The following is a 24435-nucleotide window of genomic DNA, read 5'->3' as shown; positions in this document are numbered from 1 at the left end:
AAAAGCAGGGCAGGAGAAGCGCAGAGGGAACAATCCCCTCTGTGCTTCTCCTGCCCTGCTTTGGATAGGCAGTTGCCTCTGAGTTCGGAGGTGGCCACCTATCTAGATAGGATTGCTCCCTTACCTAATATGCTGGATGGCATCCTTGACTTTTATATAAATGCTTGCAATCAGTGACACATACAGAAGGTTAAGGAGGCTGCAATAACAGTAGTATTTAATACCTCAATCTCATGGATTTTGCTTAGGTAAGATGGATAGCTAAGAAGCCTTTGAATATAGAAATGACTGAGCTGCATAATACAGCACTTCACAATGAATAACTGCAGTAGCCTACTGAGATAGTTCAGGTCTGGTGGTTTGGCCCTTGATCAGCTTTTTACCTGGTGAAACTTCTCTTGGATGCTCGGCAACTGAGTGATCAGGTCGGCCCATTTCTGCTCATACTCCGTCAAACACGACCGCAGCATCGCGCCATCAGATGCTTTAATAAGCAAGAGCTGATTGCCAGTGCTTATGACGGATGATTTTAAAGAAGATTTGTCATCAACTTCTTTATAGAATCCCTAAAGAGTAGAAGGGAAAGGCACAACTTTAAAGGAAAAAATTATTATGGATTGTTAAAAAAAAATAGAGCTGTTGCTGGAGGGCAGTGGGTTGGCTACATTGCATCATAACATACGGTTAATGGAGATAAATTATTCCCCCTTTGTCTTGCAGAACGCTAGAATAAACTAAGCACCACTGTGGTGTGGTGGACAGAGTGCTGGAATTGGACTGGGGAGATCCAGGTTCAAATTCTACTTAGCTATGAAGGTGACTTTCAGCCAGTCCTGTCGTGCAGGTAAAATGGGAAAACCTATTTAAGCTACCATGAACTCTTTGCAAGAACAGCAGGATGCACATTTGATTGATACACAGTGTAGCAGAAGTATGAGCGGAGGAATGATGGACAAGCTGGGGAGTGTGATGGAATGGTGGGTGGAGGTAGAGTGTCAGGTGAGAAAGTTGTCAGAAGCGGGAGTAAAAGATCAGAGTGAGAGGGAGAATGAGGAGCGCAGGAAGGCTAAAGTAAAAAGTTGGTGGTTAGGATAGCTGTTAAAGAGGGGAGTCAGTTAGGTCAGGATATTAGAACTAGAAACTGCTTAGAGATATTTTTAAACATGGACAGCGGTATAAACATCTATTCAATAAACAAACTATTATTTCTTATTTGGATCAAATTATTTGTATCAAATGACTATTTGTTCTGGCTCTTATTTTCCAACAATAAATATACTTACACATTTAAATTCATGAATGTGTTCTGGTCTAGGTGGAGTCTCGGAATAACGTATCTCACCCCTCACACTGGCTTTGAATCACAGAGCCCAATATATACATATACAGAGCTAAGTATCACAGAGCCTGGTATGAAACTACAATACACACACACTACAATAGTAATCTGAGGCTATTCCAAGTGCCTCCTACAAGGAAGGTTGGGAAGAAGGCAATGAGGGAGAGGGACGTCTTGGTGGTGTCCCCCCCACCCCGATTACAGAATGCTCTCCCCAGTGAGGTCCACCTGGTGCCAACATTGTCATCCTTTTGGTGCCAGGTTAAGTCTTTTCCCAACTCCCAGGAATTTCATGGCATATGAAAAGTTTTTAACTGGTCCTGGGATTTTTATTGTTGAGTGTTTTAAATAGTTTTGTAAATTGTTTTTATAGTAAGTTTTATACTGTATTTTAAAGGTTTTAATCTTTTGTAAACCACCCAGAGAGCTTTGGCTATTTGGTGGTATAAAATGTAAACAACAACAACAACAACAGAGACAGTGTGGTGTAGTGGCGAGAGTGCTGGACTGGGAGTCATGAGATCCGGGTTCTAGTCCCCACTCGGACATGGAAGCTCACTGGGTGACTTTGAGCCAGTCACAGACTCTCAGCCCGACCCACCTCACAGGGTTGTTGTTGTGAGGATAAAATGGAGGAGGAGGATTATGTAAGCCACCTCAAGTTCCTTAAGGAGGAAAAAGGGGGGTATACATGTAATAAATAGATAAATAATAATAATAATATAATAAAAGGGAGACTCCTACTGCTCTCTGTAAATCAGTAGGTGGAGGCAGCAGGTTATATTTGAGGACTCTGAAATCTGGACTCAGTGAACAGGCTAAGTGACTTACCCAATAACCTCTAGGGACCAGGGCCTTGTTGGAGATCCTTAGAACATCACACAAAACATTCAGGATGACCCAACGTGATTGAATGGTAGTAGGAAAAGGAAGATACTGTGTTTTTGAAAATGGTGTTTAAAAATAAGCATTTCAGGAATCCCCAGCCCTTTTTTGGGCAGTGGGCACATTTGGAATTTTGAGAGAGTGTCATGGGTGTTCTCGCAAAATGGCTGCCACAGGGGGACTTGACCATTCATACAATGGCTGCCATGGTGGGCAAGGCTAGTCGCAAAACACTCAAAACTTGTGAGACTAAAGAAACATATCTTCTCCAAGAACCTAAGTACAAGACAGAGGCAGGATCTAAGCTCCAAAACACAAAATCACTCTTTTCAACACAAATAAAGATGGTGCTGGAGGGGCAGCCCTTTGCTGCGCAGCATCCCAGGGTTCTTAAAATTAAATCTTTAGAAATAAAATAAAAATCAGGAGGGGCAGGGAGCCTAATGGGACCAAGAAAGGTGTTCACAGACACACTGATGCCCACAGGCACCACATTGGAGACACCAGCATTAGACTGAGAACATGTCTATTAACAGCTATTCATCATGGTAGCCTAAAAGGGAACCCATGTTCAGAGGCAGTGTACCACACAGTACTAGATGTTAGGAATAAGCAACAGGTGAAGTCTATCTCTCCTAATGCCAGGCTTGTGAGCTCTCCTGGGGTTACCTGGTTAGCCACTACTGGAGAAAACGTACTGGACTACATGGAACTTTGGTCAGTTCTACAAGTCAGTTGTTGTGTTTTTGTAAATTAGTATCTGCCACAAAAACACAGTTTGACTTACAAGTAAACTCTGTATATTGTTCCTGACAGTGTTCAGGTCCTGGGACGCATTAAGAGACTGCTCCTTCCAGTAATTGACACTCTGCCGAGCAGACTCCAGCCAGTTATCCAGCTCCTTTGAATCTCTGCTACAGCTGCAGAACCAAATGAAAGCCAGAACTAGAATCAGTTAAAGGCACCATAGACTCCTTGATCCCTCCTTTCTGCCTGAGAGCAGGCTCTCGAGGCCGCTTACAACCAGGGAAAGGTAATGCACATTAAACATAGTAGGACGTTGGGTTTTTTTAAAGGTAGCAGTGACCGATGTAGATGCTAGGGCAGAGGTGGGAAACCTGTAGGCCTCCCGACGTTGCTGGATTACAACAATGGAGGCTGGTGGCTCCGATGTCAGTGGGATGGTGAATCTGCTCCGGGTTTCAGTCCGAACCAGTCCGAACTCTAAAGGAGCTATCTAAGGTGCAAAAGCTGTTCTGAACCTTTAGAGTTCTGACTGAAACCTGGAGTGGATTCACCACACCACTGATATCGGAGCCACCAGCCTCCAGTTGATTACAACTTCCATCATCCCTTACCATTGACCATGCTGGCTGTGGCTGATGGGAGAGACACTCCAACAACACCTGGAGGGTCACAAGTTCCCCATTCCTGCACAAGGGCAATGATAATGTGAAATGTCCTTCCACCAGTCATTCCATCAGGGGTAGGCAATCCAATGCTCTCCAGGTGTTTTGGGCTACAGCTCCCCTAAACCCTAGCTATTGTGGCCAATGGTAAGGGATTATGGGAGTTGTAGCCCAAAACATCTGGAGGGCACCAGCTTGCCATCTGGTATTGGATGCTGCAGCCTGCTGCTCCAACTGCTGCTCTATAAAAGCTTTTAAAAACTAGCAGCCATGGTGGAAATATTCCCCTTCCAAATACATTGCTTAGTAACCATGACCAAATAGCACCAGATGTTTTTGTCCCTAGTGGGTGGGGTGTCTCTTCAGTCTTTACCTGGGCAGCTGGACAATCTTCCATGTGACCGTTGTGACTGATGAAGGATTTGGGGGACAATGTTATAAAACGCCACACCCTAGTCCTTGGATGTTACTTCGGTTCAGAACCAACCCTAAAGCGCCAGACCAGCTTTCCCCAACCTGGAACCATAGAATCATAGAACAGTAGGGTTGGAAAGGGCCTACAAGGCCATCCTTGTAAGGTCATCCATCCAACACACCCTTCAGATGTGTTGGACAACTTGGACTACAACTCCCATCATGGCCATGCCACCTGGGGATGACGGGAGTTGTATTCTAACACAGCTGGTGGATACCAGGTTGGGGACGGCTGCCACAGACTGAAGAAAGTAGCAAGTAGCACACCTACCTGGACAAGAGTTTGAGCAAGGACACAAGTCTCTGTAGCTCATGGCCAACCTTTTGGGAAAGAGTGGCCCACTGCTCTTCTAGCTTCCCAACCTGGCTCTGTAATTCAGGACAGTTCACGACCTCCATCAAATTCTTCCCTTCTTCCACTATCTGATGATACCTGACCTCTTCTTCTTCAATGTTCCGTTTGATTTGCTAAGGAAGGGCACAGAAATTAGGTGATGTAAAATGAGAGGTAGAGCTATAAACCATTCGTTGATCTGCAGGACATGGACTCATGGGGTCAAGTTACAGGAAGCCAGATTCTGGCTGAACATCAGGAAAAACTTCCTAACTGTTACAGCAATATGACAATGGAACCAATTACCCAGGGAGGTGGTGGGCTCTCCCACACCGGAGGCATTCAAGACGAGGCTGGACAGCCATCTGCTTTGACTTGGATTCCTGCATTGAGCAGGTGGTTGGACTCGATGGTCTTATAGGCCCTTTCCAACCCTACTATTCTATGTTTCCCTTTAGTCTCACATTTGTCATTTATTTTAGTAAGAAATAGGAAGCGCCTGACTTCTGCTTACACGCTTGGGCTTTACACCAATCCGCCTTGGCTGGAAATATCTCACGAACTGCATTCAATAGGCCTTCCTGGTTATGCCTCAATGTCCGTACTTCTAATTAAGTTTCAGGCACTTCTGGAAGTGGATCTGGCCATCTAGCTCCATGATGAGCAGGCTCATCCCCAGTCCCTCTCCTAGCCTGCTGGAAAATGAGGGCAGCCTCATGGGTTGGCAATGCTGCTCGTAGAAACCACTCAACATCTTGCTGAGTGGGATCACAGAGGCTAAACATTCCAATTCCTCATGGAACTTTTGGGGATTTGTTCGAGGTGAAGGCAGCAGATTCTTTAGTCCATTTAAATCTGTTGCACTCCAGGGAACATGAGCTCTCTGAGGTCCCACTCCAATGGGGCCTGGAAACATGCGGAGTGGAAACAGCGAGGCAGTTGCCCTTTCAGGTGCAGGTGGCGGAGGGGGGAACCACTTAGGCTCCAGGAGGACTGTTGTCATCTGCCCACGCCCTGCCTGGGGATCTTGTCAAAACAAAACAGCTTTTGTTTTCCCCTTGTCTTCAGTCAGTCCAGTTACAACCCATCCTCTTCTTCTGGTGCTCTCACAGAGACGTTTCTTTAATTGTGATAGGGACAGATTCTCAAGTTCGTTTGCTGCCCACACAGCAACAGGAGATAGGTCAGGGAAAGAAAATGAGGATGACAGCTTTCTTCTGGGGTGATAAGGTGACCGATCAGGTGGGGAAAGTGTGGCAGAGCTGAGAGAGGGAGTAGCGGGAGTAGTGGGAGTTGCAGGTGGGCTTGTAGGAGCTGCTCTCGGCGGAGCCTGTCCTACTGCGGGTAATGGAGGGGGAAGAAGTGGGGGTGAACAGACAGAAGGAGACCACAAATCAAGAAGATCTTCTTCAGTCTCTGGGGAGCAGTCAGGCAAAGATGGATACAAGGGCACATAAGGGGGAGCAGAGCTTGTCTGAGGCGGCATATCTGGACACTTTGCTTCACTCTCAGTTTTTGAAGTACAGACATGTCTTTTAACGGTTGTTCTATTTTTTTCACCTTTGCAGCCTGACTGGCCGATGGGCCTTCCAATTTTTGTCTATCGGCCACATCTCTCCACAAATACCAGTAATCCATTTGCCTAGGCTTAGAGTCCTCTAAAAATCCTTTAAGATAATTCAACTTAGCCAAATCGAAAGAACCTATTTCAGGCCATCGCAATGTAGGGTTTTCATAAGTAAATCCATTCCAAACATGACAAAGGAAAACCATGTGCTTTACAGTTAATCTGGCCGGCATTTTCCCCCATTGACTATATATTTTAACCATTTGTGCCAGCGGCAAACCGAGTGGCCATCTCTTTGATTGCGAGGTCCCCATGGCAGAGTTCCAGTTCCAGCCTAGTTCTCCACAGCTGTCAACTCAACTGAGCTATCAGACTAGGATTGTCAAAGAGAAGCACACCCACCTGGCTTTCACACAGTCAAACACACCACCGCACTCCACTGGTTTAGGAGCCTGTTCTCGGATGAACTGCTGCCTAGGTCAGTCTCTTTCAACCCGGGCAACAGCCCACATACCGCAGGTCACAACCTTGTGGGGCTCGCCACAGCAGTGTTTCGTCTTCCGGGCACAAACACTCACACACACGCTTGAAAGCCAAAAACCAGACAACAGATATAGTCAACCCTGAAATCCAAACGTGTATAACTCAACCATTTCCCAAAGAATATATTTTAAAAAGGGAAATGACTCTTACCGCCCTGCTGTGCACGGGGTGCCGAAGCGCCAGGAGATTTTACAAGTAGGATCTCTTACCTCTTACATGCATGCTGACTGGCATTCAGAAACCCTGCTCACAGGCAGGCCACCCAGGAGCGTCAGCCATCCCACTTCTCACACCAAATTGTCAGGTTCTCCACTCAATAACGAATGAGGCTGGAGGTCGAGGCTGAGTTAAACACTCCTTTATTCGTGCACGACGCTGAATGCCAACAGGTGGGAACAACAACCTTCTTCTAACAAGCATACACTTATATACCTTAGGTTCAACTGTAGCTTTTTGGCCACATTAGCATATCGCATTACTCAAGATTTTCCTTATCATATGACATCTTCTAAATTAGTACAGACTTTGCAACGTCTACAAAAAAACCTGTTGGGTACCAAGCAGACATTTCTTAGCTGCAAGAACAGCAACTTTATCAGGGACGGGAAAACAGGAAACATCTGGCACATTGCTCAGCTGCTCTATATACTTCAGCTATGCAGATTTTACTTAAGCTAAAATAGCTTCTTAGGTGGGAAAGAATTCTCAGGATCTATATGAGAAAGAATTCTTCAAAACCTGGAACTTTTGACCTCTGATTTATGAATGCAGTAAACCAGGCCAAAACGCCTTTATAGGATAATCACATCCTATTAATATGTGGGAAAATTCCCTTCAGGGTGAATCAAATTCTATTTATCATCCAATGATTATTAAACCATGTTTAGTGACCAAAGTGCTTCTAATTGTGACAAAACAATTGTCCCTTGTTGGCTACAGTGCTAAAGGGAGGGGATTTGATCTCTCCCATTTTCTTCTCCTGCTGCTCACCCTGTTTGGACCCCTTTGGCTTGCTCAGGATGAAACAGGAAATGTTCCCTGGCTGGTTCCCCACCTCCATGCTGCTCAGGGCTTTTTCTTTCCTTGGATCCATCTCCCTCCATTCTAGATGCCCATCATTCTTGAAAAGGCTTCTGCACATTGCCCATGCTCTCCATGGTTGAATTCCCTTTCGCTCGACTTTCCTGTGGGACATCTGGAACTTGAACCTCCCTGAACATACTGGTTGTGTTCACTGTAATTGAGTATGTCCATAACACATTAGCTAGTGAACCTTTGGGTTTCCCCATGGATACCCCAACCTCCCCACCCCATGAGGCCTACTTTTTTTCTCATCTACCTTCAAATCCCAATGAGCATCTACATCAGAACATTCCTTACTTTACAGCAATTTGGATCACTCTGATTTCAAGGACTGGAAGCACCGTTTAACTAGTTATTGTTACAGTGTGTGTTCAGTTATGACATTAGGCACAATGCGCGTTACAGATCCTAGGGACAGGTAAATACCTGGAGGAGCTGAGTTCTTTCCATTAACCGTTCTTCTGTCTCTTCCACCAAACTCACAGAAGGCACAGTGGATGAGAGTGCCTCAAGTTTTTGGTAGAAAGGCATGTAGCGCTCATCAAATTCTATCCAGTCCTAAGAGAGGAAGCAGAGCACATGCAAATTTAAGAGTGTGCGACACAATGGAATTTACAGGGTAAATCAGTATATAGGAAGAGATTGATTGCTCCATCATGAATATTCCCCTGAATGTGAACAAGGTGGCAAGTCCACTATAAGGCCATATGAAGAGCCCTGCTGCATCAGTTCAATGGTCTACTTAGTCCAGCATCCTGTGTCCAGCAGGGTCCAGCCAGATGCTTCTGGGAAGCCTGTTCGCCCCCACCTCCAATGAACAGTATTCAGAGACACACTGAACCTGGTGTCAGGGCCCAGCTTCAGTACTGCAGTGGACCTTGTAGGTTATAGCCAGGATTTGATTAGAAGTAGCCTAGAAGGGCTTGGGCCTATTCAGTTTCAGGAATGTCAGAGTCTGTGCGAGCCTATCTCTGTCAGTGTTCTCAGAGCAGAGCCAGGGGGAGTCACCCAACTCCCTGTCCACCTGCTGGTCTGGCCTTGGCAGGCAGAGAGGCTAGAAGCTGTCCGTGAAAACCTGAAAGAGGAGGGGTGGGGTTTGCAGAAGGGTCACCCGGGTTGAACCATCACTGCTGGAGGCCTAAGCAGTGATGCCCTGTTTTAGAGAGGGGCCTTGCTGAAAGGCTAAAAGCCCTTGTCTGTCAAGGGATCTGGAGGGGGTGTCCTACAATCACACCTTCCATTTTCAGCTGATGCAAAGGCCAAGAGCCTTTGCTAGGAACATCTCGCCTTCATTGCCCGAAGCTTTCTCTGTTTGGATCCGTCATCGTCTGAGCTTTTGGAGGCACTCTGCACATGGACTGGAACTTTGGATTGTTAACTTTGGATTGGATTGCCATGAAAAGTACTGTGAGGCTTTTCATAGACTTAAACTCTTGTTGCTGTGGATTGTGTGTTTGTATTTGTAGTCAGCTCAGCGTACAGCAGGCTGGGTTTGATCTATGACTTTTGGACTTCCCTCTGCCAGAACTCATGCAGTGCAGAGTTGCCAATGTGAAAGCAGTGGCCTAGAACTCCTTGCGTGCGTGGGTAAGCCCTTCCCTTGATCCTGATGGACCTTGACCATGTATCAACAAAAGATTAAGAGTTGGAGTCTCTATGGGTGTGGGTTGTTAAGCCTTTCAAGAAGTTATCCCCTGATTGCCTGATGGGTTCATTCCAGGAATCATCCCCTTTCCATGTCTGGGGTTGGAGCCCCGTGAAAGGATTGTCTGGGTTATGTACTCAGGAACACAGAGTCCCTTCCCTTGTGTTCAGAACTGTGGAGATGGCAACGGAGAAACCATGCTGAGGATCTCAGTCACGGTAGTAGTGCTTAGCTTTGGACTGTTCTGGAATTACATAGAGCCTATAGCTACTGACCATCAGCTATATGATTTCTGAAGAGTGTAACCATTAAACTTTTGCCATGGGATTCCCAGCAATAAAGAAATCTCACTGATTTGGGTGCCCAGTGTCAGATTGCCTGAGCATGTACACTGGGGGGATCAGGAAACCTGATACCTGGACAGAAAACTTCAGGGAAAGGCCTTAGCCTTAGCTCAGTAGAACACACGTTTTGAATGCAAAAGGACCCAGTTTCAATCCCTGGCGACTCCCGGTAGAGCTGAGAAAGACCCCTGTCTCAAACCTTGGAGAACCATTGCTGGCCAGTATAGACCACACTGAGCTAGATGTAGCAATGGTCTGACTCAGTATAAGGCAGTTTCCTGTGTTCCTTTAGGTATCATGGCTAATAGGCATTGATAGACTCACCCTCAGTGAATCCATCTGATTCCATCACTACATCGCATGGTAGCAAATGCCAGAAATTAATTATGTGTAGCGTGAAGAAGTATTTTCATTTTGTCTGTCTCAAATCTCTCTTTGGGAGGATTCTGAGTTCTAATATTATGGGAGAGAGAAAATTCTATCTACTTTCTTCACACCATGCATAATTTTATAAACATCTGTAATGTTCCCCACACCAGGTTGACTTTTCCCCCCCCAAACTATAAAGCCCCAAACATTTAAACCTTTCTTCCTATGGAAGATGCTCCAACCCCTTGATCATTTGGGTTGCCCCTTTCTGCACATTTTCCAGCTGTACAATATCCTTTTTGTGGATATCCCGTCTTTCAAAATGTTTGCCCAAATGACCCATTCATAGGACTAAGAATCATTGTTCTCATCTGGATGTAATGGTAAACCAGCCTTCCCCAACCTGGCCGATGCTGGTTGCGGATGATGGGATTTCTAGTCCAGTGTGGCTGTGAGGAGGAGTTTGGAAGCTTTTCCTTCCCTTTCAGATCACCCACAGCTTGCTATGTTGTCTGAACTCAGACAAACTGCGGTTAGTCTTAACTTTTTTTTTTTTTAAACAAGCCAACTTCAAATAATAGTTTATGAAGCTGGCTTGTTTTAACTAACCATAGTTAGTTAGATGCTAAAATGTGGTTCATCTAAAATGTAAGAGGAACCTTTTAATCTCTTCCTCTCAGCCATGAACTCCTTGTTGGACAAAGTCCTTGCTGCAATATTTGTTACTTGCATTTGCTAGAAAAAAATCCCATGGAAGGTGATTGCTGCAGACATATTCCTACATTCTACACTGTTTAATTTTATTTCCTTACCTGTAACAGTCTTTCTAAGCAGGCTCCATGCTGGACAGCTCGCTCTTCCAATGATTTGATCTTTTCTACCAGCTCATTCCAGAACTTCTCTTTCTTTTGTAATATAGAAGGTGCCACTTTTTGGGAAGACATTTGCACAAGCAGCATGTGAGTATTAAGATTACGGAAAAAGCTCTGGATCCAAAAAGAAAAATAGCATGAAGTATAGGTAATTAAATTCACATTAAAAAAAAAATTCTTACAGATGCATTGCTTCTGCTAACATGTGCCTGTTGTGGGCTTTTCATTCAGAAGTAAGCATGTTCACTTTATTTATTTTCAGCTTTTGCCAAAAGCAAAATATATATATATATATATTTAATGGCAAAATTTTCATCTGATGGTGGAAATGTATATGAAGTAGCTGTGGAGGTTGTTAGTTACTTATGTATGCCAACATTCATCCTTGACCCATTACTTTCAGGCTTGTTAAGCATGGAAGTCTTTGCCTGTTTCCTTAGTGCAGGTGTGTTGGTTGCTGGGCATGCAGTTACGTCTGAGATGAGTGTGGGGATTGATGCAAGAGCTGATGATGTCACAAACACATTGCTGAGAAGGAGAGGAAGGAAATGCTATTCCCTTTTCCAGTCCCTAAGGGAGGGATGAGCAACTCGTGGCCCTCCAGATGTTTTGGTCTACAACTCCCGCCATCCCTCGCCATTGGTATGCTGGCTAGGGCTGATGGGAGTTGTAGGCCAAAACATCTGGAGGGCCACGAGTTGCCGACCGCTGCCCTAAGGAGAAGGGGCTTTGTCTTAGGGGTGTTTGCATGTTCCCTTGTACAATCTTTTGTCCTCCTTCTCGGCCCTCAGACATTTCTTGCCCATGAAGAAGGCCGAATTCGCATATGTGTACAACTAAAGTTTGTACTTCCTTGGTCCAGAATGTGAGCCATGACAACTCATAATGCTCAACTTAAATATGAGGTGTGCATTACAACTCCTGAATTCTTCTCCAGCTCAGATCTTAACATCAGCCAGAGAAGAATTCAGCCCTTTCCACTTTCCCTACCGCCCACCTGTGAGCCTCCAAAGCTCTCCCTAGACAGATTCTCCAGGGCTACTGGAACCCAAGTCATGCTTTGATCCAGGCACTACGGGGGGAAGAGGAGAGACCTCCCACTGCTGCTGGAGCACCATCCCTATAAGCAGGCGAGAGGGAGGATGCTTGGAGGCTCATGGGGAGGCTTCCATCCCCATTGGCAGGGGGATGACATCTGGATGACTGGGGGAGGTTCTGGGGGAAGGATGTGACTCCGTTGTGCTTACGATGGTTTCACTGGAGGCACAGTCTAATTTAACTTGCAGTTGGGTTTGGAACCAAGTTATTTCCCAATTTTTCAAGGAAACTAGTAATCAAAAGTGGGCGGGTGGTCTGCCCATTATTAATAAAAACATTGTCCATCCATCCATCTGCCTCCCATCTGCTGAGCATGCAGAGCAAACATAGCAGTAAATCACTGCTTAGCAATCACAGCCCCCTTTGAAACCCAAATTTAATTATTTGACAATTGGAGCAAGCCATTTTTCTCTTCCATGCCTTATACAAGGGGCATTTCCCTATGTAACATTCTACCTCTTACATTCTGTCCACATGAAGGCATTTTCTACTTTGAAGAGACAAAATTACAGCCATTTTCATCTGATGCAAACTGAAGTGACTAACTGCTTCTCTTCACTTAACATTCAAAACAGTTATGCAGGAATCATTTCATGTTTATGCAGTCTTTCTTCTGGGCAGTTTGTAAACATTAATCTTCATTAGTGGGGCTGCATTTTATTTCTGGCAAAGTAATTATGGCACTGGGTGGATTTTATGATTATCCATAACAGCAACAACCCCACTCCCACCCCTCTCTCTGCAAAATACCTTTGCTCATTTGTGATGAAATTATGTTAAAAGCTCTTGAGTGTGTGTGTATGTGTGTTTGTGTGTGGATTGAAACAAATGAAATACTAATTACTCCTTTGTTTTATTGCTGCACAGCAAGGGCTTCATATACATTTATTTGTTTTGTTTTGTTCCATTTATAGCCTGCTTTTCTTCCGAGGAACACAGAGTGGCGTACATAAGGGTTCCCAGGCAATCTCCCATCGAGGTGCTGACCAGATGCATGCCTGTTGACGTTTGGTTGGGTTGCTATGTCAGGCCATGGCCTGGGATGCAGGTGTAGTGCTTCCAGAAAAAGAACTTATTTTGTTGTTTAAATGTAAGCTGCCATTTTACATCCATATGAATGCTGCATCAGGTGATACTATGACAGCTCATGTAGCAAGTGGCTAAGAGAAGCTACGTATCAGAAAGCCCCTGGTTTGAATCTCATCTCTGCCATGAACTCACTAGGTGGTCTTAACCAAGACACTCTCTCTCTGCCTCAGTTCCTGCATCTGCAATATGGGGAAATAATAATAATACTGACTTGTCTTACAGGGTTGTTGTAAGTCCGGGGGCCACATCCAGATCTCCAGGGTTTCAGTCCAGCCCTCTGGGGTTCCCCAGAAGGCCTCACCGCCTTTCTGTCAACCACTGATCTTTTGTGCAGTTTTTCCCCATTCTAAAAGGCTGAAATGCCGCTCATATGACTTAGTTCCTGACAGTAAAAGCTTTAAGCTAAAATATGGTGGTATTTTTTAGCCAAACCCCCTTTGCCTTCTGCTCTGCACTCCACTGGAATGCCCCCCCCCCCCCCCCGGGCTTCTCTGAAATGGGATTTGGCCCTCGGGCTGAAAGTGGGCCTGCAGCCCTGTTGTAAAAATTACAATTTCCTAATGCATGGGAAACTGGCATGGTGTAGTGGGTAGAGTGTCAGACTAGGACTGCGGAGTCCTGAGTTCAAATCCCCAATCAGCTATGAAGCTCACCAGGTGATCTCAGGACAGTCACAACTCTCAGCCTAACCTACCTCAGAGGGGTGCCGTGAGAACAAAATGGAGGGTGGGACAGGATTATGTATTCCATCTTCATTTCCATGGAGGAAAGGCAGGATATAAAGGTAAGAAGTAAATAAATAAAACAAGTGCTTGTGACTCATGAATTGTACTCATTTCCTGTTTCCTGCAGATTTGTTATTCTTCGTAAGTTGTAACAGAAATCCATCAGTGCCTTCTTGAGGGGTAAAAAAACCATCAGAGCTCTAAACATGATTTGAGCAAACAGCTGGTACCTTATGATTTTGTAGATGAAACTGTAAATTAGGTCGACTGGTAGGTTTCAGCTTCGATACTTGAGCAATTTTCCCTTGCCCAAGATCCGCGAGCTCTGCTAGTCCTCGTAACAAAGCCTCATATTCTTGTTCAGTAATAAATGGAGAAGAGAGCTCTCTCTGCTTCACTCTTAGGGTCTCCCAAAGGTCATCCAGCACATCCTAGAAATGAAACAAATTCTAATTAATGCGTTTCACTTGTCACTACTGACATGAGATGACTAGTAATCAGAGTTTAGCCGCTTTCCCCAACCTGTTGCCCTCCAGATGTGATGGACTACAACCCCTAGCATGCTGGCTAGGGATGCTAGGAGTTGTAGTCCAAAACATCTGAAGGGCAACAGGCTGGGGAAGGCTGGCGTAGCCCAATATATTTAATGATCCATTATCAGGGGTCTACCATTTTTGGCTGGCTTTGCTGGTCAAACCAAAAATGTGAGCTGCCAACGCCAGCCCTGTCCTCTCCAGACAAGCTCTTCAACTTTTCCTGAGAGAAGGGCCAGTAGGGAGCATGCTGGGTTAGGTGCCGCTGCTTGAAGATACTCCAAGTATTTCCATTTGCTGCCACTTATCTTATGAATATTCAATCTTGATTCATTCCACTTTTAATAAAGTAGTAGTATATAATTCTATTGCTTGGGAAACATGATTAAAACCTCTGCAGGCTGATGTTTCTGGAATGCACCAAGAAGACCAAAGTCCAGGAAAAACATCCTTACGACCCTATAAATACGCACACCCTATAAACACACACTTGTATGTGTGAGCGTATATTATACCGTCAATAGTAATGGCATGAACTGATCCTAGCAACAGCAACAACAAAAAGACATTGCTGGACAAAGCCAATTCTTTATCAACACTGAGTTTAGTAAAGCCAAGTTATCAAATCTGACAGCGATTTGGTAAAGTCAAACCTTCTATGAGAAAACACAGATCCCTCATTCCTGCAAGGGTTACCTGCACGTGTACACAGTCTTCCGTGCATGTATCCCAACTTCTGCGCACATAGCTGACTGTGGATGCAGATCAGGTTCACAGCATATATATATCCCCGTTCCGACTGCAACGCAATTCATCTGGGCTGATGTGGATCCACAGCCACAGCTGTTGTATCACAGCCAAACTGTTAGATAGCTTTACTGCTTGATTTGCATTTTTTAATCAATTCTAGGAAAATTCTCAACATTTTATGTTTTAGGAAATTTATTTTTCAAATAATTCTATTTGTCCAAACTCTTTGTCTTTTCTGCCCCTGCCTTTCCCCTTGATTAATTCTATGGAAAACTCTAAACGCTGGGATCAGTTGTATTTAATGTCATCCAATTCCACGTAGATTGATGGCATTATGTGCATACTAATTGTTCAAGATCTTTACCTCTAGTTTATACACTTCATGGATTAGGGCAACAGGCAAATGAAATCTTTCTCCACGATCTCTTAGTTTAGCTGTCCTCGTCTCAAAGTTTTGCAGTTCCAACTCATAGCTGTCCATTTCCTGAATGAAATATGAAATTATTTAGATTTGGGCTACTCTTATTAGTAGGAGCAACTGGGGCAACTGAAGGACTCAACACTGTCTGAAAATCTTTTGAATGATATCAGTGTCAAGTAGGGGTGGGGTGGGATTCTAAACCTATAAGTAAGCAAAACCTGTTGAACAAACAGAGAAACAGATACAATAAATTATATGCCCCAAATCAAATTGGCATCACTGGAGTTGGGTTTTGTCTATAAAAAGGTTCATTAGTAATTTACAAGTGATATTTGAAACAAAATATTGCAGCATGGAGTGCTTCTGTTCAGTGTTCCAGCCAGCCATGCCCTCTTCCATTCCTCCTTCCCCAGAGTTTTCGATTTCCACCCCGCCACCAACAGGCATAGCATTCTGTGATCAAAGGAGAAGCTTAGTCCTCATTGGGCTGTTTTGGGGGTTTATTGCCCCCTTAGGTTTTCATAAAGATTTTTTTTCATACTTCTGCAAACATTGGGGTTCCCCCAAGCATGCTGATACCTTCCTCTTGTTTCTCAGTAGTCCTGTTTTGGCTACAATCCCATTGGCACTCACCACTTGAGTTCACTATTAGCAGGAATGATTATGTTGTTTAGAAAAGCAGCTCCTATAGTACCTTTTGCAAGGAAAGGACCAAGGAGGAACAGATTTTATCACAAGTGCACTCTTTATATCTTTGCCAGTCTAGAGACATTAAGGGCCAGACTAGAATTTACAGTAAAGATGAAGCTGCCGCTGAAAAAACAGCAGCCCTGAGTTTGGATCCCCCATTTCCCTCTATAACACGGAGTACAACTTGCCTGTTTCCTGATATCACATTTCCTGCCACTCAGGAAGGAGCGGCAGGGAAGTGATGTGGAAGGGGTGGCGGGGAAATGCAGAAAATAATAATGTCAGGTAGAATTTTATTGTTTTAAACTGTTTTATTGTATGCTGTACATCGCCCAGAGTGGCTGGGTGACCAGCCAGATGGGCGATTAATAAATTTAATAATAATAATAATACTAATAATAGGATTCAGGTAAGTTCTATTAAACATTATGAAGGGGAGGAGGGAGTAATGTTTGTAGCTGCCGTTTTTGGCGGTAGCCACACATTGATCGTAACATCTCATTTGGCCCCAGGATCTCTGAACTACAGATGCATATTTCTTCTGCCTGCGATCGATAATTTGCAATATGGGGTCCTGCTTTCTTAATGTACTTAAAAATGGGAGAAGCTGAATAAGTAGTTACACCCCTGTCCTAGGTCCACCCCTCATCTGACACAACAGGCTCCACCACTGCAACACTGGATGATAAGAAGAGCTCTTGCTGGCTCAGGTCAGCTTGGTATCCTGTTCTTCACAGTGTCCAACCAGGTGCTTCTGGGAAGCCCACAAGCAAGGGGAAGATGGTGGCAGCGCCACTCTCATTATATGCCGCCCCCTGCCCCCCAGCCCCTGGTCTGAACACAGAGCCTCGTAGGAGTGTGGTTCTCATAGTGCCATTAAGCTCTCAGGAAAAAACGAAACTGTTGCTCCAATTTTGGAAAAACAAAACCATAAAAAGGGACAAATTAGGTAAAATCGCCCAGTGCTGGGCAACTGATTGGGCCTTATCTTCCTATCTCAGTTAATTACCTGGAGCTGCTTGGTAATACTGTGCCCGCTCGTTGCACTGAAGGACTGTTGCAGCGCGGATTTTTTCTCAATCAACGCATCATACAATAGCCTGATTTCATTCTGTGACAGGGACAAGCAAAAAGCCGAAGTGAACCCAAAGGTACATTATATGGAATGAAGGGATAATTAAACTGCAATTCAACCAGACTGTTTAATCAGTATCATTCTTTATGTACATACATATGCATGTTCGTGCGTGTGTGTGTGTATGAATTACTTGCTCTTGCAAAAAAAAAAAAAGTGCCCAGCTTTGTAATCATAATTTGTTTCAAGCATGTGCCCATCGTGGAGATCAAGGATGAAATCAAATCTGCAGGAGATATAATTTAGCTCTGGGGTAACAAAACAATGTTCTCAAACATGGGGCTGGTTTAGACAAATTTCTCTGTGGGTAGGCAATGTGTGTCCATGTGGAAGTATTCGGAGGAAATGAAAGTGCACTGTCTTATCCTAGCCATTAGACACATCTATCCTGCCTCCAGGCCTGCTGCATATCCATGCAAGAGAGTAACGTTTATAAAAGGCAAGAGGAGGCAACTTGGTGCCCTCCAAATGTTTTGTATTACAACTCCTATAAGCCCCCAGCCAGCATGGCCAACGGTTGGGTATTATGGGAGTTGTAATCAAAACAATCTGGAAGGCACCAATTGCCTAGCCCTGATATAAGGCCCCTGTCCATAAAGTACAATGTTTGTATACCTACGTTACAAGAGTGATTCCCAGACTGGGATATAACATCATAATTACTCTGATTTTCCTAACAGCCCCCAAATGCATAAAATGGGTTGATGTGACATCATTCATGTGAGAAATGCAAGAAGATGAAGCATATCTCTCTTCTGAGAAGTGGATTAAATAGACAGTAGATCATGAAATGTGGTACCTGATAATTACTATAATGGTCCAACTGAGCTTTCATAGACTTGCTCCTAGAATCTGCAGCTGCTTGTGTCAACTGGAGCCATGCCTGCAAGTTGCTAAAACACTGGGAGAATCTTTCAGGGTTACCACCAGCAGAGGCGATGGACTTCAAAAGATCATCCTTTTTGTCACCAATATCTGCATGAAGCTTTTGTAGCTCTGCAGAGAGAGTCTGAAACAGAAAGAAGGCAAAAGAGGCAAGTAAATATGATTTTGTAAAAGACATCGGAGCTGAGGAATATACCAAGATCTAATCTGCATTGAGCAGGGGGTTGGACTCGATGGTCCTATAGGCCCCTTCCATCCCTACTTTTCTGTGATTCTGCAATTCTGTGACTCTGTAATCTGTTAAGTACACAACAATGCTCCATGTTGTGCTTGTTACTTTCAAGGGAGAAATCTCAAACCCAGTATGGGTCTTGGGCTTTTGCATGCCCCTCCTCTTCGCCTTGTAGAGAAACTAACCAATCAGGAGGGCTGAACTGTATTTATTTGAATATAAAGTCTCTCTGGACATTAGCCCAATTCCCACATTAGTTCTATGCCTTGGGAATAGGGAGGCACGTCCAAATGTTGTACAGGGGCACTGTCCTAATACAATAACCACTTCTGGATGTTACAAAGGAAATGTACAACAGCAATAATGCAAACTCCATTTCCTGCCATTCATTCCCAGCTTCAGACAGTTTCCATGTTAAGGACAGAGAATTTGGACTCAGTCAAGAACTCATCTTGTGACCCAAGACCTGTGGTCAGGCACAGCCTCATAGAAGCTGGGAAGAAAACTGGTCCTGAAAGGAAAGGGGTAATGCTGCTTGTGTAGGCCAGGGGGCAGCCTTTCTTCTACTGAAGTTTGCCTCCTGTTGGCCAGGGACAAATAGCAACACCTCCAGTGTAGTGTGGTGGATAGCATGTTGATCTAGGATTGGGAAGACCTGGCTTTGGGCTTCTTCACATGGAACTTTTATCCTGCAATTGAGATGGCTCTCTCTTGGAGGTTTGCAGGCTCCTTACACGACGCCGTGACCCTCCAGGGCATCTTCTACACTAAATGCCCTTTGTTCAGTTTTTAAATAGATCGCAGATAATGAGCTGTCAAATTACCCTGTTGTGTTCCACTTGAGTTCCCTCCATGAAAAGAGGAAAGGCGGCAAGAAGAGGAGCGCGATAATGGCAGACTCAGATACAGGAAGAAGGAGGGGGAAAGGGGAGGCGGGAAAGGAAGCACAAGAAAAAGGGAGCCGTCGTGATCCTGCATATAAAATGGAAACGGAAGCAGAAAGCCCCGTTTTAAATGCAGGATTTTAGGCTGGGGTAGAGATGCCCTTTGAATCCCTAGGCATTCCTCTGTTTTTCAAGCATATCTTTGCAATCTTAAGGACTAGATGCTTGCTTTTCTCTCTTTCTTCCTTTAAAGTGAAAGCTGGTATTCTCAGGAACCTTCTGGATCTCATACTACATGATGCACTTCTTCCGAGTTCTACGTACAGTACACACAGCTCTGGACTTCATGAGTCCCTGTAGACACTCCCATGTGTATTTACCTCATAAAGCACCTGTTGCACGGGAGCTTCTTCGCTGGTGAGCACACAGGTGCTTAACATCTGTTCCATGTTGTTCAGGCAGCGGCTGATGGCCAGAAGCAGCTCAAAGAGTTTCTGGTCCAAGTTTAAAGAAACCTCCCCTGTTACATTTTCCTGGAAGATGGGGAGATACATTTTTTTCAGTTTCTGTTGAAGGCCTTGCTAATTATATGGAAGCACCACATGAACCAGGGAAAAAAGTATTCAGGGTGGCAATATTTGCTTCCCTGCTTCATACTTACGTTGAGCAGAGGATATAGACTTGGGTCTTGATTATTATCGTTAGGAACATAGGAAGGTGCCTTATACCCAGTGGAATCTGGTGGCTCTGATGTCAGTGGGGCAGTGAATCCCCTCCAGGTTTCAGTCAGAACCAGTCAGAACTCTAAAGGAGCTCTCCAAGGTCCTAAAGAGTTCTGACTGGTTCTAACTGAAACCTGGAGTGGATGCACCGCCCACTGACATCAGAGCCACCAGCCTCCACTGCTTATACCAAGTCAGAGCACTGGTCAAATTAGCCCAGTACAGTGTATTCTGATTGGCAGTGGCTCTCCAGGGTTTCAGGCAGGGTCCCTCCCAGGCCTACCTGGAGATGCCAGGGATTGAACCAGGGACTTTCTGCATGCAAAGCATGTGCTCTATCATTGAACTATAGGCCTCCCACCTTTACATACTAGCAGTGTTACTGAGAGACCTCAGATCTCCATTGGCTGCCTAGAACACAAACACAGTTGTAAATAGGTGGACGTCGAAAAGAGGCAGACATCAAAAATGAAAATGAGACGTGGATTATGGACTGAATATCTTATTTTGAATAGAACCTCTTCTTAGTTAAAAGCCATTGCTAACACACACTAAAAAATTCTTATTAAAAAGGCTGTTTTTCTTAAAGTTTACAGACTCCACAAAAGTATTCTGTAAAAGGCCAACATGGCTGAACGTTATTATCATTGACTAGACAAGACAGCATTAGAGTGAAATACACTCCAGGGGGCTTGCGGCCCTCAAAGTCTTTGACAAACTCCTGTTTTTTGCTGACTCAGAAAGGCAGCAAAGCAAGGAGATTTACAAAAAAAAACAAACCCTGGTGGACTGAGTTTAATTGGCAGGTCACCATTTGGTACTGGTCTATGGTTAGACAGGAGAGAAAGAGAAAGACAAGCAGTGGGATATACAATAATATAGACTGGAGGCTTGCGGCACAATAATTGTCTTGTTAGTTCAAACCAAATCAATACGTGAAATACATATTCCATCCCTACCCTTGCTTCTTGCCCTCATTTTCCCTTTAGGGTAGCCTCACAATGCTGAAGTGAAGAAGACACAACAGGCAGAATTCCCCTTCTAGGCAACTAAAGCTCTTTGTTCCACCTACCATATCCCCATCTTCAGCCACCCCTACTGAGTTACTCCTGTTCCAAAGGACCAAGTGAGGCTTTAATCTCAGCCAAACCAACAACTTCCTCATCTCCACAAGGAGCTGGTCTGAAGGTATTCTAATGGCTTTATTCCCTGAGCTGCTGGAATGTTCTTACACATTCCATAACATCACACCAGCTCAGCCAAGCAATCATAATCTTTACCACCACACATGCAGTACAATTTTAATAGTACTAATCCATGGGATTAGTCATAACTTTGTGAACAGGAGTGAGAAGATGTTAGAGAAGAGCCATGTATTAGTAATGGGCATAGGAGGGGACATTCAAGATTGAGAATAAGGTATCTAGGGTGATATACAGGACAGCACATCACATACCTTTCATGGTTGTATAAATAGTGCTATGCTGAAAACTTCTTCTACTTTTTTTTTTACGATTTTCATTCAGTTTGATAAAAAAGACATTGCTTTTGAAAAAATGTTCAAAACAGAACAAAATTTAGGAGAAATTCTAATGAGTGGAAAGCGGGGGGGTTGTATTTACCTTACTTATGAGGTGGCTGAAGAGTGTGTGTGAGTGTCCTGTCTTTCATTGTGAAATAATCTCTCCAGCTGCCAGCAGCCTCCCTGGCTTCCCATACTTCAATTACAGATGTCATGAGGTAACCCTCCCCCACAGGTTTCTTTTTTCAGATCAGGGAGTGTGGGCAGTCAAAGGGGCTGCAGAATGATGGAGAATGTGTAATAGAAAAACAGAACAGTCTTTCACAGTCACTTCAGACACCTCATAATGGTAAGGTAAGCTCAAAAACACCACCAAAATGGTGGCAGTGCAAAAAAACAGAAACCCTTAGGAAAGAAGAAAGACGCTGTGGTACAACCATGACTAATGGTGAGCCCCATATCTGAGAAACTGTTGGAGAATTTCCCTGTCCCCTGGAGAAATGGTCCCCTACCCACATTTCACTGCCTACAAATAGGGTGGAGAAGTTCAAGAGGTGATTTGTGAACAACTATACTGTAAAAACAAGAATTTAAGTTGGTGCAACATTTCTCACCTACACGAGAAGCAACACCTGCCAGAATTCCTTGTGTTGAATTCCACACTTGAGTATTTACAATGCAGGAATATTCAGAACATGGCCATTTTCCAGAGCTCAGGTCTCGATCTACAAAGCATTGAGCACCTGCTCCAAATTGCCTCTATGATGGAGATGCTTGTGGTGTGTTTGTGCATGTATGTGGAATAGAAATTTCATTCTGCCAGGGCTGGATCTTGTCACCTAGCCATGCTGGTCGCTTATGTAACTTAGACAAATGCACTTAGTACCTGTTTCTGAACAGATGCTTCTTGGCTTAGATTGCCAAGCTGTGCAGTGAACGTTTTCAGCTCCTCGACGGTTGGAGTTCTCACACTCGGCGTGGCACCCTTGGGCAGAATATTTATTTTGGTAGAGATCTAACATTTGGAAAAACAAGACGTGTTTAAACAAATGCTCCAGATTAAACTCATGGTGATACATAATGTTCTTTCAAAAAAGAAAACAACAGCAGCAGCAGCTACAATTTAAAGCAATGAGATCATCATCATGGTGTGGACATGGTTGGATCCATTCTTAGCAGCTGGCTTCAAATCTACTAACTACTGAAGTCTGGCATCTGGTGCATCCACAACATTCTGCATTGGTACGTGCAAATGGAACATGTGTATATTTGGGTGTGATAAGAGGCTTTCCTAGGCCTGGGCCACTAGGACCCCGGCCCTGAGTCTTTACCCAGGACCCCAGATCTATTCCCCAGAGCCCTGAGTGTCCATTGGTACTAATGGAAGGGTGTTTTCTCAGCTTAATTGCCTTACAGCAGGCAATTTTCAAGGGGGACTGTAGCTGGGGAGGGAAGGGTTAACTCTCCCCTTTTCATAAGCTGCAAAACTCCAACCCACCCCACAAAATCTTTCCCTGCATGACAAATAAGCTGAACAAAAAAAAATGTTTCAGGATGATCTGTGTCAGGGTGCAAATTAATTGAGGAATTTATTTTATTTGAGATGATTTGGATGAGAAATTAATTGGCTGGCTTTGACTCCTGTGAAATGTAAATAAATCCTACTAAGTATTTCTATATTTGCTTATACAGATATAAATCAGCATGTGCAGATTTTAGGCAGATGTGTCCTATGGGCCTGGGCTCTGTATCTTTTAGGGTACAATCCTATTCATGTTTAGACAGAAAAAGTCCTACAACGCCCAGAATTCCCTAACTAGTATGGCTGGCTGGGGAATTCTGGGAGTTGTAGGACCTTTTTCTGTCTAAATATGCATTGGGTTTCATCCTTAAGTGCCTAGCAATGCCCCTGGGTGCAATAATAGCCCTGTCCAGGTGGGGTTCTCCTCATGCAATTAAGATTGCATGAGCAGAGAGCGGGAACATGCTAGCTAGTTCCACCCCCTCCATGATGTCCCTGCTGCCGTCCCCCTCCGCTCATTCAGGGCCAGACATCTGCAGCGAAGACCTGTTTAGGCTTTCTGCACAGTTTAGAACCTTGCACAACCAGGGTTCTAAATTGGGCAGGGAACTTACATCAGTGCAGCAGGCTTCCTGTTGCAAGCATTCAACCCTCCAGAGCATGGACAGTGGTAGCGAGAGGCTAGAGATGCATGAGAAATTCATTTCAGATCATTTCTGATCTGCATTTACCCAGTTCTCTTCTGGTACCTTCTGGAGCAAACATGGACCCGGATGCAATCTGCTGTTGAAGTCTGTACATTTCCGAGCTTGCAATATGATGCATGGACCCCCCAAAATGTGTTTGACAGCACGCGTACATTTGAAAAATGTGCATGAAAAAATACGTATGTTTGAAAAATGTGCACAAATACACTTTAATCAATGGGACAAGAATGTGTACATTTCAAAGGCGCGCTTGATGCGTACATTTGGAAGAATACACATAGATTTTTGTGCGAAAAGGAAAAAAAACAAAGCTTACAATCTGATACGAACTTGAAGTCAGAACGAGATTTGAGATGGAATTCGGAGAACTTCAGTGAAATCAAGTTTGGCCGATTCACACATGTCTAGGAGAGGCACAGATATGCAATGGAGGAAGCAGAGCGAACTAGTGCAACCCCCCAGCCCCGGCGATTCTTCTAATTGCCTTGAGAAGAAAAACGCCTGAAGAGAGGGGATGTCACCTGTTACATTCGATGCATGTACAATCTGTGTACATGTGTACAGATTGTCAATCTGTTCACTCGTAGTTATTCACGCAAAGCGCTCAACGTGTGTACAATGTACACTGCACCCAGGTTGCTTATCTGTATGCTCCC

At 44.3% G+C, this 24435-nt stretch overlaps 1 protein-coding gene across 1 annotated transcript in view; it reads right to left on the bottom strand.

Annotated features, from left to right (window-relative positions):
- SYNE2 (spectrin repeat containing nuclear envelope protein 2) overlaps nt 1-24435 on the bottom strand; it is a 333613-nt gene that overhangs the window by 86245 nt on the left and 222933 nt on the right. The window contains exons 70-80 of the mRNA XM_084836884.1: nt 22437-22565; nt 19687-19839; nt 18105-18314; nt 17180-17281; nt 15424-15543; nt 14007-14207; nt 10805-10978; nt 8061-8192; nt 4379-4575; nt 3012-3144; nt 384-566 (exon numbers count right to left, since the gene is read on the bottom strand). Coding sequence (XP_084693010.1) covers nt 384-566; nt 3012-3144; nt 4379-4575; nt 8061-8192; nt 10805-10978; nt 14007-14207; nt 15424-15543; nt 17180-17281; nt 18105-18314; nt 19687-19839; nt 22437-22565 — 1734 coding nt within the window. The remainder of the gene's footprint in view (nt 1-383; nt 567-3011; nt 3145-4378; nt 4576-8060; nt 8193-10804; nt 10979-14006; nt 14208-15423; nt 15544-17179; nt 17282-18104; nt 18315-19686; nt 19840-22436; nt 22566-24435) is intronic.

This window comes from Heloderma suspectum, chromosome 1 (genome assembly GCF_057233095.1).
Source record: "Heloderma suspectum isolate Gila_16-S chromosome 1, 16-S_ref, whole genome shotgun sequence".
In the NCBI taxonomy this organism is placed as follows: Eukaryota; Metazoa; Chordata; class Lepidosauria; order Squamata; family Helodermatidae; genus Heloderma; species Heloderma suspectum.
The sequence above is the reverse complement of the archived record's forward strand: the minus strand, read 5'-3'. Positions and strand labels throughout refer to the sequence as shown.